Raw genomic sequence first — 16340 nt, forward strand, 5'->3', positions numbered from 1 at the left:
TGTGCAAATGTGCTTCTGCATGCCCACCCATGTGCATGAGTGTGTGCAGGATTCAGACATCTCTATGGTGTGTGCTAGCTCATGGGTGCCCCCCTTCCCTCCAAGACGCCTGTTGCCTTCACAAGCTGCCTGGGCCCCTAAAACCTAGCCTCACTAGCCCAGCCTTTCTCTGACAGCTTCCTCTACTCAGGGCCTGTCCTGAAAGTCCCCTGACCAGGAGCTCTTTTGACCCTTTTTTTTATTAGGTCCTTTCTACCTATTCACCCTTTGTTAGTCCTCCCTTGCTCTCCCATCAGACCCTGTGTCAGCCCCCTTCAGACCTGGGCCTCCTCCCTTACACCCTGAGCTGGCCCCAAGAGACTCTGAGCCTCCACCATTAAACTCAGCATGTGTCTCCTCCATTGGACCCTCCCCTCCAGCGCGGCAGGAACAGTCATCAGGTGGCCAGGTTGTGCTTGGTGGTGGTGATGGACAAAGTGTCCCTTCCCCCCAGCACGGCCCCCACCAGAGCCTGAGTTTGACTCGGCAGGATTCATCTGTCTCTCCTTGTCATTGACACTATCCTGGCTTGGGGCCGAGCTTCCACCCTGCAGGGGCCACTGGACCCTTTGTGGCCATCTGCCCCAGTCAATCTCCTGCACTCCTTCCCTCAGGGACCACCAATCACAGCTCGGCCTCTTCATTTCGTCAGCAGCAGCCAATCAGTGTGGCTCTCCAACCGCCTCTGCAGAGCCTCCAGCTGCTGGGGCTTAGGGGTGCTCTACTCAGCACTCTCCCGCAACAGCAAACAAGGTTGTTGTTTTTTCTTACGCCCCAGTGTCCCCCCTCTGTAAAATAGGACTCTGGGATGCTCCAAAGGACCCCACTAAGTACCTACCTGTAGGGAGGAATCCTTCAACCTGTGTACCTCTGGCACACTCCCAAGACCCTAGCTTGCCCTCCAAGGGTGTAGGTCTTTTTTGTTGTTCTGTTTCTTAAGACAAGGTTTCTCTGTGTAACAGTCCTCGCTGTCCTAGAACTCGCTCTGTAGACCAGGCTGGCCTCCAACTTTTAGATCTACCTTCCTCTGTCTCCAGAGGCATTCACTACCATGCCCAGTTGGACCAGCACTTTTTGTGAGGTTACCTGGAATGGAACCTAGAGCCTCAGCTGTGCTGCCCACAAACTACACCCTACAGCCCATTCACTTAAAACATCGAGCAGAGTGTCCAGGCACTCATTCTGAGACTTAGGCAGCCTTGAATCTGTGATCCTCCTGCTCCACCCGAGTGCCAGGAACGACAAGCCTGGCTTGTTTTTATTTGTGTGTGGAGGTGTAGAGGCCAAAGGTCTGTCTGGAGTGTCTTCTTCAGCCCATCCCCACCTTACTGAGATAGGGTATCTCTGAATGCAGAGCTCATAGATTAAGTGAGTATGAGCAGCAAGCAAACTTCAGGGATCCTCCTGTCTCTCTACCCTTTCCCCAAGTCCTGGGATGGGTGTACACCACTGCACCCAACTTTTTCACATTGGTATTGGATTATCAAATTTAGGACATGAGGCTTGGCAGCAAGTAGCTTTACCTGCTAAACCCTCTTGCCTGCCCTTGGCCTAAACTTTCAAATATTCATGTTATTAGAGCCAGGAGCTCCATGTTCAGCCATTTCTCAGCCAAGGGCTACTACTGCACATGCTGGAGCCACTATGGTCTGAGACCTAAACAAGAGTCTGCCCCCCACCCGCGAACATCAGTGCAGGCTCCCTCCCTGGCCACCCTCTATCCACTCCCCCAACCACTTCCTCGGTGAGACATGCACAGGCTGCAGACTTGGCGTTGTTTTATTTTCCAGTTCAAAGCTACTATCATGGGTCTTCAGAGTTATACAAATGACAGTTACAAAAAAATAAAAGACTGAGACACCCCAAGTGAGTGAGATGCACGGTGTTGGGGAACTGGTAGAATGGGGTATCTGGGAAGGGCCCCCCTGAGGTTTACTCCAGAGCTCCCAGGGAGGGACGTGCCTGGCTTTCTCCCACCCCAGGAGCCCCGAGGTGTCAGAAAGACACGGAGCACCAATCATAGGGCCAGGGCTGGGGGTAGGCAGGCAGGAGGAAGGGAGAGAGGAAGGGAACCCACTGGGAAGGCCAGGTGTCAAGCATCTCCCCCAACCCCCCAAGACCACTCATAGCTACAACCAACCAGGCAGGTTTGCCCAGGGCCCTTTCAACAGTAACATTTTCCTTAAAAAAAAAAAAAAAATACTGATTTGGTCATTTTCCTGCTTCCAGTCAGGCCAGGGTGCAAAGGAAAGAGAAGGGAGCAAGATGTCCCCCCCCAACCCCCAGAATGTACAGGGGCAATCTGGCAGTGCCACCCAGCTAGCTTTGAGTCAGGGAGCCTGGCAGTACTTCTGCAGTGTCAGAGGCTGCTCTCTAGCCATGATCCAGAAAAAACTTGTGGGTAAACCAGGCCATGCCGGGCATCGGTCCCACCAAAAGGCTTGCCTCCAGGTGCTGGGGCCAGAGCAGGTACACCAGAGGTATGATCTCTAGGGGGGAGGGCTTCCAGTTACAAGCTCAGGGATGGGGGCAGTTCCCTCGGCCCCCCACCCAACTTCTCCTAGGCCACTTCCTGGGGAAATAAGGCTCAGAGTTGTCTGAGGTCAGAAGAAAGGTGCCAGCATGCCCCATGGCAGAGAAGGGTGCAGAGGGACCCAAAATCCCTCCCAGGGACAGTCTGCAGCTACTGACCCATGGGGAGCAGAGAATTAGGGGAAAGGGGGTCCACAGAGGGCAACAGGTGAGGGCACCATTTTCTCTCGGGTTTCCAGTTTGAAAGGCAAGGGGCTGCCACCTGCTGCAGGGCCACCTGGCGAGTAAGGATAGCAGGAGGGACTGGATGAGTGACCCGCAGACAGCAGATGGCCCTAGTACTCCCAGAGTGAGGCGGGGTCGATGGTCTCCGCGCAGGCCTTCAGGACCCCGGCATGGTCCCCCTTCAGGTAGCGGCCGCCCACTTTGATGGCCACCTTATTGTAGTCACAGAACTCAAGGAAGAAATCCACAGGGGTATCGCTGCTGCTGGTGACCGAGGAATCACTACCCACTGTCCAGTACTTGCCCGTGGAGTCTGGGGAGAGATTTCATGTCAAGCTGTGTTCCCCACCCCACATCCATTCTTGGAAAGGATTACTATTCCCTCCCACAGTCAGCTTCCAGAATTGAGTGAGGTCAGCTGGATGCGGGGTATATGTGGGGTATAGTCCTATAATCCTAATACTCAAGAAACTGAGGCAGAAGGATTAGCTAGAGTTCAAGGCCATCCTGGGAAATTCACTAACACCCTGTCTCAAACTAAAAAATATAAGAGGACTAGGGGCTAGTCATGGTGGCATATACCTTTAATCCCAACATCTGGGAGGCAAAGGCAGGTAGATCTGACTTTAAGGCCAGCTTGGTCTACAAAGCAAGTTTTAGGACAGCTAGGACCACAAAGTGAGACCCTGTCCCAAAAAAAAAAAAAAAAAAAAAAAAAGAGGTATGTAGATCAGCAGCAGAGCACCTCCTAGAATCCCCCAGTGAGGGGCTGGGGTGTGGCTCTGAACTCAGTCCTCAGCACTATAAAGAAAGGAATAGGGTCTGCCTTGCCAAGGCCATACACAGCACGGGGTTCTGATTCCAACTTCTGGGCTGTTGGGGTCCTTCACCCTAGTTTTGGTCCCACATCCAAGGTGTCATATCCTTATCTCCCATCTTCTCCTTTTATCTTTTCTTTTCTTTCCTTTTTTTTTTTTTTTTTTTTTAAGATAATTCTCCTGCCTCAGATTCCTAGATTATAGCCATGCACCACCCATCTCTAGTTACCTCCCACCTTCTCCATCTGCCCAGGATAGGCTGGGAAAATTCTCTCTACAGACAAGAGGGCTACCCCTAATAGACCTAGGACACACCCGTTCCCCTATGACCTTGAATGACTGCAAGCATCCCCACCCAGAAAACCTGCCTTTGATGTTGTAGGCACCATCATTGAATTCCAGCTGGAAGACATCATAGCTGGAACGGTTTGCATCCAGAGTGCCCGTGACCTTGCGGCAGCCAATGAATCCATGCTCACCACGGAACACGATTATTGGGCGGTTAATCAGCTTCATGAGGAAGAGTTCAGAGTCCCCTGTCACAGCAAAAGGGGCCATTGAGTTTATAGCAACAGGGATGAACCAGCCAGGCTGTGGCTCAGAGAGAAATATCAAGAAGCTAAGGGTTACATGTTGCCAGCCTGAGGTTACACCAACTTAAGGGGATGCCTGCCCACACAGAGAGGTTCATGTGGGGCTGGTGATCGACCACAGGGTGACTGTCCCTCTAAGGCACTAAGGAAGCAGACTCGGGGTGCATACTCCAGTGTGACTACCTGCTGTCTCCACTGAGGCGGCCAGCTGACCATTTTTCTTGGCAGTCACAAACTTGCCATTGGATGCTCTTAAAGTGATGCGACGGTCACACCACTCAATGTCAAAGTAGCAGCTGGCATTCCTGGGAAGAGGAGAGGGGTTGGCAGCATGGGATCAAGCATGGGGTCCCAGGAGAATAGCCAGCCCAGGTGATTCAGGGGTGTCACTCACTTGGTGGATGCAGTGGACTGCACCCCTCCGGTTGCCGTCAGCGTCCAGTACTTGCCCGTGTGGGTGCGGAAGGCACACTTTCTTGTGTCCCTGTCGATCTCCAGCTGGAAGGTCTCCTGATCAGTCTCTTCATCCTGATTGGCCGATAGGTCCATTCCTACAGAGGGGGACCCCAGCCAATTAGGCCACTGTTGTCTCACCATACTCAAGATACCACAGGGCTTCCTCAAGTGTGGCTCAGGTCTCTCTGAGGGTAATCCTGGGACTTGCTCAGACACTAAATTCAGATCCCTGGAAACCACATAGAAGTTGGCATGGCGGCAGAGGCTATAATCCCAGAATGGGGAAGCCAAGACAGATGGATCCCTGGAGCTCAATGACTGGCCAGCTTAGCTAAACCCCCTGAGCCACTGAGAGATCCCTTTTATCTTTTGTCTTTGGTTTCTCTGTATGGAACTCTCTTTGTAGACCAGGCTGACCTCGAACTCAAGAGATCCATGTGCCTCTGGTTCCAGAGTGCTGGGATTAAAGGCATAAGTATACTCAGGAGACAGAGGCAGGTGGATCTTTGTGAGTCTGAGGCCAGTCTGGTCTACATAGTGAGTTATAGGACAGCCAGAGCTTATAGTGAGAATCCATCTCAAAAGAAAGTGTGTAGAATGACAGAGGACGACATATCTGATGTTGACATCTGACCTCCATGTTAGGGGTACACATATAAACAATAAAAATCAGATGTGCCAGTCCTCAGAAGACTGAGGCAGGCCAGCTGGGGATATATTAAACTCTCTCTCTCTCTCTCTCTCTCTCTCTCTCTCTCTCTCTCTCTCTCTCTCTCTCCATATGGAGAGAGAGAGAGATTATAATATTATATAATATATATATAACTGGGGATTTAGCTCAGTCACTGATGGGTTTCTTTTATCTCTAGCACCCCAAAAGACAAGAAGGAAGGAAGCCCTCAAACTTCAAAATGAACCACCCACAAAGATGTTCTAAAGCCAAGCAAGAGAACTCTCCTGTGGCCCAGGATTGAGTTTTGAAGATCAGTTCCAGTTAGGCAATGCTGCTGTTATGTAAGGAACGGCCCGGTTTTGTAGGTACAGATGGAGGCGTTTCCGGATAAGTCGCCCCAGTGTTAGGAATTTGCTTTAAATACAACCCAAACCATTGAATAAACACACAGATGGAGCTGGTTCTGCAGAATGTCACATTGTGGGGTGCTGGTAAAAGCGGGTTCGTCACCCACTTCCTGTAGAGGGGATGTGTGAAAGTAAAAGAATATAAAGTATGAGCTATGCTCAGCGACCCACGCCTGTCATCCCAGCACTCAGGAGGCTGAGACTAGCCTCAGCTACGACTGAGACCCTATCTCAAAAAAAATAAAACACAGCTGTGGCTATACCTCAGTTGGTACAGTGCAAGCACTAACATGCAGAAAGTCCTGGGGTCCATCCCCAGAACTGCATAAAAGGGTCAGAAGTTCAAGGCTAGCCTGAGCTACATGAGACACCCCCACCCATCCTGCCCCAATGAGCATGTGCGCGCGCGCGCGCGCGCACACACACACACACACACACACACACACACACACACACACACACACGGCTGCAGGCCATCAAGATGGCTCATGAGGTGAAGACACCTACCGCCAAGCCTAACAACCTGAGTTTGACCCCTGGGACCAACAAAGCAGAGGGAAACCAACTCCAACATCTAAACCTATGCCTTAGTATGTGGGCCGTCACCCTGACCATACAAACATAAAATAAGTGCAATTTTGGCTTTGGTTTTTTTTTGCTTGTTTGGGTTTTTTGTTTGTTTGTTTGTTTGTTTTTTGAGACAGGGTTTCTCTGTGTAGTTTTTCGCCTTTCCTGGAATTCACTTTGTAGACCAGGCTGGCCTCGAACTCATAGAGATCCGCCTGCCTCTGCCTCCTGAGTTTAAAGGCTTGCGCCACCACCGCCCAGCACAATTTTGTTTTTAAGGTGAGTATGGGGGTACATGCCTTTATCCCTAACACTCGGGAGGTAGAGGTGAATCTCTTTGATTCTGAGGTCACCCTAGTCTATATAATGAGTTCTTGGCCAGGGCTACATATAAAATATATAAAACAGAGAGGGATTTGAGAATATAGCTCTGTGGTAAACTGCTTGCCTGGCATGGTGGAAAACCCAAGACTCCATCTCCAGTACCACAGACACACACAATGACCACATGTTCCTTTAAAAAACTTAAAATACTCAAAAAGGATAAAGATGAAGTCATACTTTATCCCTGCCCCCACCAGCCACAAACACTGAAGACTGACGACACTTTCTAGCATTTCCCTGCTGGTGGACCCAAACAGGATCACTGAGCCTCCCTCATTTCCTCTCTTTTTTTAATTGATTTTCCTTAATCTTAAAAAAGATTTCTTAGCCGGGTGGTGGTGGTGCACACCTTTGATCTCAGCACTTGGGAGGCAGAGGCAGGTGGATCTCTGTGAGTTCGAGGCCAGCCTGGGCTACCAAGTGAGTTCCAGGAAAGGCGCAAAGCTACACAGAGAAACCCTGTCTCGAAAAACCAAAAAAAAAAAAAAGAAAAAGAAAAGAAAGAAAAAGAAACCCTGTCCAGAAAAACCGAAAGATTTCTTGTATTTTATATGTAAGAATGTTTTGCCTGTGTGTATAGATGTGCACAACATGTGTGTCTAGTGCCCTCAGAGGCCAGCTTTCCTGGAACTGGGTTATAGGTGGCTGTGAGCCACCATCTAAGTGCCGGTCCTCTGTAAGAACAAGTATTCTAGAACCAGGTGGTAGTGATGCATGCCTTTCATCCCAGCACTCCCCAGGCAGAGGGGCAAGCGGATCTCTGAGTTAGAAGCTAGCCTGGTCTACATATCTGAGTTCCAGGACAGTTAGAGTGGTTACGTAGAGATACTCTGTCTCAAAAACAAAAACATAAACAAATGTTCTAAAGCATTGAGCCATCTCTCCATCGCCCCCTCTTTTTTGATTTGGTTTTGTTTTGAGGCAGGGTCTCATTGCGTATCCCAGGCTAGCCTTTAACTCAGAGATCCACCTGCCTCTGCCTCCTGAGTGCTGGGATTACAGGTGTGCACCCCAAGCATGGCTTGCTGACTTCTTGCTAAATTTCCATGTCACATGACCCCAAATAAGGTGTTGCTCCCAAGGCATGCTCTGCAGCCCAGCTTTGCACACTGGCTTTGACTCCACCCGGAAGTGGTATCTTGGGTCCTAACCAGACAAACTCTTTGTTTAAGAATGTTCTCAACCTGGTCACAATGTATACTGCTGGGGCTCACTGTTTGCACCTTATGAAACAGGGACCAAGTAGATGGCAGGTGCCACCTACTTCACTCTCGCCCCTAGGGACCGATCCTTAGCTAACACCCCACCCAAGGGTGTGCTAGTACCACCCTGACCCAACGATGTCTCTATCTGTGCAACGGGGACCCTTACCTCACAAAGTGGGAGAGGAGATCAAGAGGTGGCATGGCCTTGGCTCAAGGTCACCCAACAAGACAAGGGGTCTCTTGGCTTGCAGAAGTGGAGATGGACAAATGCTGGCCATGCCTTATCAGACATGGCTTCCGTGGTGGGTCACCCAATATCCTGACCCAGTGTCTCCACAGGGTTTACCACTGAAGCATGGAAGAGGGTAGGAAGGCCCTCCTCAGGCTAGGTAGACACCCCAAAGCCAAAGCTCTGGGCTGGAATCTGCTCAACCACCCACCTCCTCAGGCAGAAACGGGCTCTCCTGCCTCTGGTTACACTAGGGACTGCTACACATTGAGAAGACAGCTGGCCACATGAATGTGGGCTACTGCCCACTGTCCCCTCCGCCTGCCCATAATTGGGCTGCCATGTGTAGAGAAAGCTGAGTAAGCACAGCCCACTGGGCCAAACAGCCACACCCAGTGCCAGAGAGGGCAAGGAATCCCATCCCTTCAACGAGTGCCCAGAGGGTAATGGGACAGTCAGGAAAAGCCAGCATAGGAACTTCGGTGGGTAAAGGCCTGTGTCACCAAGCCCCCAGACTTCCATCTCCAGAGTCAAATTGGTTGAAGGAGAAAACTGATTCCCACAAGTTGTCCTCTGAGTTCCATGTGTGTCTTGTGGTCTACATAGAAGCCCCCACATACAAATAATTCAATAAAAGTAATTAGATTAAAATTTTATTTGGAAAAAAAGAAGGAAAAGCCAGCATTGGGGGTGTGGCTCAGTGACAGAGCATTTGCCTAGAATCTTCTAAGGTATAGGTCATCTGTATAGAGAACTTGCCTGTCATCATGCACAAGGCCTTGGGTTTGATCACCACATTCCCACAATAAAAGAAAAGCACACCTTTAATTCCAGGACACAGAAGCCAGAGGCAGAAAAATCTCTGAGTTTGAGGCCAGCCTGGTCTATGGAGCAAGTTCCAGGAGAGCTAAGGCTACACAGAGAAACCCTGTCTCAAAAAAAAAAAAGAAAGAAAGAAAGAAAGGAAGGAAGGAAGGAAAGAAGGAAGGAAGGAAGGAAGGAAAAGTCCCTCCCAACCACTCCAGCAGCAGAATGATGCTCCAAGATAGATGAGCAAGAGGGGACAGGAAGCCAATCAGAAGTGGTGGCCCATGCCTCTCATCCTAGCACTCTGGAAACCGAGGCAGGAGGATGGAGAGTCAAAAGCCAGATGAGCTGCAAGACAAAAACAAAAACTAAGGTTGGAGGGATAAAGGAGATAGAAAAGTTGGCTTCCCAACATGCTAGTCATCCTCGCACAAGGGAGTGGCCCCTGCTCAAGAAGTTATGGGCACCGAGTTCAAGGCAGGGCAGCGCCATAGACAGTAATTCTGAGGAATAAGCATCAAGATGAAGGGCAAAAAGGGCCTCATCCAGGCCACCATCTCGCTCTCACTCCAGGTACTGGGACAAAGGGCTTGTTGCATCCAGTCTTTGTTAAAGAGGCCAGTGAGGCACCAAAGGTGGACTCCAGGCACCCTTTGGTGAATGCATTCTCCTCTCTCTGCCTCAGTTTCCCTACCTTGCCAGAAAGGATCATCTCTGTTGGGACCCTGAAAGGATGTGAGGGCCTGTTGCCAAGGAGACACGGGCCCTCCCACCCCAGCAGGAAGGGCCGGGAAAGAGAAGTTAGCTCCCTTCCAGAACGGCCCCTTGAAGGCCCAGCCCAGGGGGAAAGGCCCCACTTGGCCTTGGACTCACATTGGAGCTCCGTTGCTATAGTAACAGAATTTCTGTGGGATTTTTTTTCCCCCAACAGTGGCAGCACAGAAAACCTGAGTCATGGGCTCCTAGGAGCCCACGGGAGGGGGCGTGGCTATCTTCCAGCTTCACCAGCTGTGGTGACTCAGAGGGTCTCCCAACCCTCAACCCCCTTCCTGGGCTTAGCAGCTTGCCTTGTTCAAAATAAGCATCCTTCACAACCCATCTCATTTAGGACGGGGGCTTAGCTTAGAATCCTACAGGAGTTCACTCCAACCACCCACCCCAAAGTCTACTCAGTGCTCAAAACTATGCCATTCCAGCCAAGAATGGGGAACTCAGCCATCTCACAAAGCCGTGCCTCACCCACCACTCCTCAGCCAGCCACCCTAGAAATGATGGGGACAAGATCCTTTTAAAGCATGCTCAGGGGTTAGAACCCAACATGTGAATCAGGTTGAGCAGTGTAGGGAGACACAGCATGGGGTCTCCTTGAGCCAGCAAGGGCTTGTAAGGATCAGGAGACCCTCCCCCTAATCCAGTGTAAGGTACTGCTCACTCTGATCTCCACCTCCTAGGAACAGAGCCTGGCCCCAAGTACCTCTGTTTTACAGATGGGGAAATTGAGGCCGGGGAGCAGGAAGCAGCTCCGCAGGGGTGATTCACAAACCCAGATTGAGCCGTCCCTCCCCCATCCCTGGCTAGCAGTTCCCAACACGTGTTTCCGAAGCCCAGCCCCGCCTCCCTGCCACGCAGGCCTGCCCAAAATGGCCTCCCCGGCACACCCACCCAGCAGCTCACCCCAAAAAGCCCCGGGAGGAGTTGGCTGACATGGAAATGAGACTCGAACCCCGACACATGAGGGCAGAAGAGATCTAACCATGACCCCAAATTCCCTTCAGAGTCTCATCCCTTCAGCTCCAATTTCCGCCCCATCTTGCCCCATCAGCGTGAATCATGCACAATCATGACACCCTCAGAGAATGGTACCTGCCCAGGCTCGCAAAACACACCCTCTAGCTCCTTCCTGGCCCCAAGGGCCTAAGTCACCTGTTTCATCCCAGCCTTCCCCAGGGCAGTAAGTCTTGGACACAGCTCAGGGGAGAGCCAGTCTCTCTATGCTAGGGAGTCCCTGGAATCTGCAGGGTTCCCTTCAGTCCCAAATCCCAGATATGCAGGCCTTTCTCTGCACCTCCCTGCCTGGGGGACTTTGCACAGGCCGTGCCCTCTGCCTGCAAGGCCAGTTCACACACTTGATGCCTGCTAACTTCTATTCACTCTCCTGGGGCAGCTCCTGGGACCCCTGACCCTGAGAATCTAGTACCCTGGTCCTGTACCCCCAATCTTTTGCTTTACATGCCAGCCATGTCCCCAAGAGACATTTACTATCTCTTGTATCTCAGTGTTTGCTAAACAGGTGGGAACTCTGACCCCCTTCACCCAGCAATGTGAAACAAGAGAATGACATGCACTGGAGTGTGTGTGTGTGTGTGTAATGAGAGAACATTCTGCAATCAAATACATCCAGTTCTCAATGTTGCTGATTTACTTGTAACCTAAAGCAAATGGCTGCACCTTTCTGAGCCTTAATTCAGCCAAATTCTGGCAGGCCCCACCCAGGGCCTCTGCATTGGGGGAGGGCGGTCTTCCTCGCCACAGACTCGGCTTCCATCCAGCTATCTCCAAAGCCTGGGTCCAATTTCCCACCCAAGGAAGCGAGATCTCACAAGCCCCTGCCAGCAAGCAGCTAAGACCCTTTGGCAAAGAAGTAGGGGTACGCCAGAAAGGAGGCGCCTACTTGTGGCACGCCCATGAGGGTCGGAAATGGCCTGCCAGCCTGCTGGAGGCCCTGGATGGGGACAGATCCAGTTGCAAACGATTGTTCCCAGCCAGGCGCCTTGGGGACCGGTTCACTCGAGGGTAGAGGCTTCTGGAGGGAGCTGGACACTCGCAAGGCCGAGTGCCGGACCATGAGGCTTGCACGGAGGGCAGGAAAAGTGCCTGGCGCGCAGCCACACGCACCACGCCGCACGCCAGCCGGGGTGCGAAGGAAGAGCCAGGCGGCTGCACAGGACCCTGGACCAGGGACGATGCCTGGGGAGTTGAGGGTGGCTCCTCGGCAGAGGGACCCGCCTAAGCTGATCCCCTCCCCCAGCTCCGCCGCATCTGGTTTTCCCATCTGCAGAGCCCTAGCAGGACAAAGGGGACGAGGGAGGGCCCAGCCGAGGCGACCCGCCCCCCTGCTCACAAAGGCCGCGGCCCAGAGCGCCAGGCTTTGGCAAGGGGAGGCGGGGTGGGGGAGGGGCAGCCCCTGCGGACATTCCCCCTCCCCCGTACCAGGGCCGACCCCGCCCCGCACACCCCGCCGCGATCAAAAGCCCCGCCAAACCCCCACCATCTCGCCAGGAAAGGCAGGAAGAGCAAGAGTTACTGTCCCCTGGCCCTCCAGCCAAACAGGAGAAAGGGTGCACGAGGAAATGGACAAGGGGGAACCCTTCCTTTTCAAGAGCTGAGGTAGCCCATCCTAGGGGGTCAGCTCACGATGGGGACAACCTAGATTGGGAAGAGAGGACAGAGAAGATCTAAGCAAGGTCTAGGGAGCTCCACGACCCCAGCCAAGGGTGGGGGAGGTGGACAGTATTGCTTTAGGATGTGCTAGGCCGCACCCCACGTCACCTCCTCCCCGCAGAAGAAGCGCACGTCCCAGACAGGGGGTGGTAGCACATGCCTTTAATCCCAGCACTCAAGAGACAGAGGCAGGAGGATTTCTGCGAGTTCGAGGCCAGCCTGGTCTACAGAGCGAGTTCCACAATAGCCAGGGCTACATAGTGAGAGCCGGTCTTTCAAAACAGAAGCCCACCTCCCCAAGGCGGGGCATAGAGGCCTGTACGCCTAACGGGAGCGCATAGGGAGATCGGGAAACAGAAGGATGCATGCGTGGGGGGATGCTTTTGTGCACTTTATCGGGACTCAAGAAGGGGACATGTCCCCAACTCACCCTGGCGCGTGGACACGTTCCTCTCGTTGGCCGCCTGCAGCACCACCTGAGCGCAGCTCTGTTCCAAGGCGAAGAGCTCGTCTTTGCCCACCTTGGTGGCCTTGCCAGCCTTGAGGGTGCCACTGGGCCCGGACGGGGCCAGGTAGCGACCTTCGCAGTCGCGAAAGGCCACCTTGCCAGAGCGAAACTCGAGCGTGTAGCCCGTAGCGGGCTCGGGCCTCGCCACAAGACGCCCATCGTGGCGCAGGAAGCGGTGGTCCGACGTCTGCACGCTGTAGCGCTGGTCCTGGAAAGCCAAGGTGATGAGCGAGTCGACGCCCCAAGGCACGTCGCGGTCTACCGCGATCTCGTCCGCCGGTCGCGCGCTCAGATGTGCGTAGCGCTTGCGGGTGACGCTGTAGATGTTGACCTGTGGGTGCATGGCAATGTGCACGCTCCACTTCTCTGCCGGCGACACGCTCTGCGCGAAGCACGACAGGCGGTCCTCGGTGCCGCCGAAGTAGCGCCGGTGCGCCTCGGACTGCAGCGACCAGCGGCCGTCGTCGTGCGCCACGACGAGGAAGCGGCAGTCAGCGCCGGGCACCTCGCGCTCGCAGCTCACATTGCCGTCTTTGTCGGCGGCCAGGTAGCGACCCAGGTGGCTGCGCAGACACACAGCCGCGCTGCCCGCCTCATCAGGAGGCTGCTCCAGCGTCCAAATCTGCTTCTTCTTCAAGCTGCTGGCGGATGCGTTCACCTTGAAGCCGAACGCCTCGGCCGTCAGGTACTTGTTGCCGCAGCTGATGAGCCCAAACTGGATCTGCACCGCCTCGGTTGTGCCGTTGGCGGTCATGGTGGCAGAGGGCGGCCCGGTAGCCCCGGGAGCTTGGGTGGCTGTGCCCGACCTCCTTTGTTAAGCACGGCTTAACCCGCTGCAGCGCTCCACAAAGCCAGCCCGGCGGCGCTCTGGGTTTTATATGCGTGTGACGTCACTTTGTTAGGCCACGCCCCCTGCCGTCATGCCAGGGGAGGGGGCTCTGCAGCGTGCGCCTGGGCCGCTGAGATTCTCCTGCGGATTTTTCTGGGTTTTAAGACAGGGTCTCACTGTGTAGCCCAGACTGGCCTTGAAGCCGTTGTGTGGCTCAGGCTGGACTCGAACTCTTATCAATCCTTCTGCCTCTGGCTCATGCGTGTTGGCTAGTCCATTTAACTGCACCTCCGCTGTCGTTCTCTGCAGTATTTGGCTGATCTGCAACTTTCTCTTGCTCTCTGAAGCCACCCTGGAGCACCCCAACCCCAAACATGGCAGATAGGAAGGATCAGCCAGGTTTAAGGTAATGATGCGTTCCGGATGGAGGGAGGGGTCCAGGGTGCACCAGGAAGTAGCCTTAGAGCTGTTCCTTCAAAAGGCCAGAGACACCGGAAGACACCGGCTGGAAACAGAGGGGCCTGGGATAGAACAGAGGTTGGACTCCTGGGAGGAGCATACCTACCCGCCCACCTTAGGGTTTCTCCAAGGACTTACAGCCTGCGCCTCCTGAGCAAGTCCTGAGGTTTCTATTCCAGGGCCAGCTTTAGAGTACAGCCACCCTACTAACTCTTCATAAACTGTGGTGATTGTGTGATTGTCACCGTCAGTGACCCATGTCCCCACTCTGGTGATTCTCAAGCCCTGGGGTGCTGATTGACCAGGAAGCAGGGTAGGTAAGGTAGGAATTGCAGTCTCTATTTAGGAGAAAGATCAGAAAAGCAGGACAACTCCCTCACATGGCACAGCCCCAGTGTAACTAACTTCAGATCCTTATGGTTACATACCAGAGGGACATTCCCACCAAACACCACCTCCCACCACCCACCACCCCATGTAAGAACACTTCCCTTGAGTTTCTGGAAGGCTGAGACCTTTAGGACATTCCCCACATACCAGACAGGCCCCTGGAATGCTGGCCCTAGCACAGGCTGCCCACAAGATCTGGGCCCTCTGGCTTGCCTAGCCACAGGCTGACCAGTCCTCAGGGTGATCTGTGTCCAAACAGATCCCTGTCCCAGGCAATTCCCTCCAGGGACCATCAAAGAGAAAGAGTAGGTGGCATGGCCTGCCCATCGTCAAAGGTCAGTCCACACAAGCCCCTAGCACCCTTGCTGGAAAATCCCTTAGAGGTCGCAGAAAAGTTCACCAAGGACTAGGTTGATTCCCAGCCACCCTCTCTGGCTGTGTGACTTTGGGCAGATTCCTCTTCTGTAGTAAAGTCCTGGGTACAGTGACTCACACATCAATCCCAGAACTTGGGGGAGGGGGGTGCAGAGGCAGGAGGATTACTACAAGTTCAAGGCCAGCCTTGGGGGAGCAAGTCAGAAGACTGAAAGCATTAACACCCAAAAACATATACTGAGGGGTGCCTGGAAGTGGTACTCTGTTCAAACCTGTTCAACTCAGGAACATCTCGGGCAGACTTGGACAAGTTAGCCTCATTACACATCAGGCAGTTAAGCCAATGCCTGATATGTGTCAGGGCTCCATAAATGTTAGCTATTGGTTAGTCACTCACCATCACGTCAGGACATGGGTGCATTCACTGACCAAGCCAGGCTTTAGGCTCAAGTCATGGGGGATGGCTGGGCGTGGTGGCACAAACCTGTAACCTCAGCACACTGGAGGATTAGGAGTACAAGGTCTTCCTAGGCTACTAGGCTACATAATGAACTCTAGGCCAGCCTGAACTATATGAAACCTTGCCTCAAAAACCCAAGTTGGGGGCTGGAGAGATGGCTCAGTGGTTAAGAGCACTGGCTGCTCTTCCAGAGAACCTGAGTTCAGTTCCCAGCATCCACATGGCAGTTCACAACTGTCTGTAACTCCAGTTCCAGGGGACCTGACACCCTCACACATAAAAATAAAATTAAATATTTAAAAAAAAAAGGTTAATTAAACAAACAAACCAAAGTTGGGAGCTAGAACGAAGGCTCAGCAGGTAAAGGCACTCACCAACCAAGGCTGAAGATTTGAATTCGGTCTCCAGGACACTCATGGTAGAAGGAGCAAACCAACTCCCTCAGCTTGTCCTCTGACGCTTCCCCCCATGCATGTGGTACCCAGACGCCCCTGCCCATACACACATACATGCATATACACACACATGCATACACACACACATGCATACACACACATGCATACACACACATGCATACACACACATGCATACACACACACATGCATACACACACATGCATACACACATACATGCATACACACACATGCATACACACACATGCACACACATGAATACACATGTAAATAAAAAAAGGGCTTGGAATGGCTCCGTCAGCAAAGTGACGAGTGTGCAAGCATAGGGACGAGTTTAGGCCTAGCAGTGGCGCACACCTTTAATCCCAGCACTCGGGAGGCAGAGGCAGGCGGATCTCTGTGAGTTCGAGGCCAGCCTGGTCTACAGAGCGAGTTCCAGGACAGCCAGGGCTACACAGAGAAACCCTGTCTCAAAAAATAAGTAAATCTTTTAAGAATTTTAATAAGATGGAGGAACCAGCAGGAGTGTG

General features: G+C 52.9%; 2 protein-coding genes across 2 annotated transcripts in view; one reads left to right on the plus strand and one right to left on the minus strand.

Annotated features, from left to right (window-relative positions):
- Rnf216 (ring finger protein 216) overlaps positions 1-5945 on the plus strand; it is a 150939-nt gene extending 144994 nt beyond the window's left edge. Inside the window, exon 17 of the transcript XR_005089848.1 lies at positions 5533-5945. The gene's annotated coding sequence lies outside the window, so the exon portion shown is untranslated. The remainder of the gene's footprint in view (positions 1-5532) is intronic.
- On the minus strand, positions 1796-13742 carry Fscn1 (fascin actin-bundling protein 1). Its single transcript, XM_028862599.2, has 5 exons — positions 12807-13742; positions 4602-4758; positions 4391-4512; positions 3983-4150; positions 1796-3109 (listed from the first exon to the last, which is right to left on the minus strand). Exons 1-5 carry the CDS (start codon positions 13636-13638, stop codon positions 2907-2909), a joined length of 1482 nt encoding a protein of 493 aa, XP_028718432.1. The 5' UTR covers positions 13639-13742; the 3' UTR covers positions 1796-2906.
- Positions 13743-16340: the final 2598 nt, after the last annotated feature.

Source organism: Peromyscus leucopus, chromosome 23 (assembly GCF_004664715.2).
Source record: "Peromyscus leucopus breed LL Stock chromosome 23, UCI_PerLeu_2.1, whole genome shotgun sequence".
Taxonomy (NCBI): Eukaryota; Metazoa; Chordata; class Mammalia; order Rodentia; family Cricetidae; genus Peromyscus; species Peromyscus leucopus.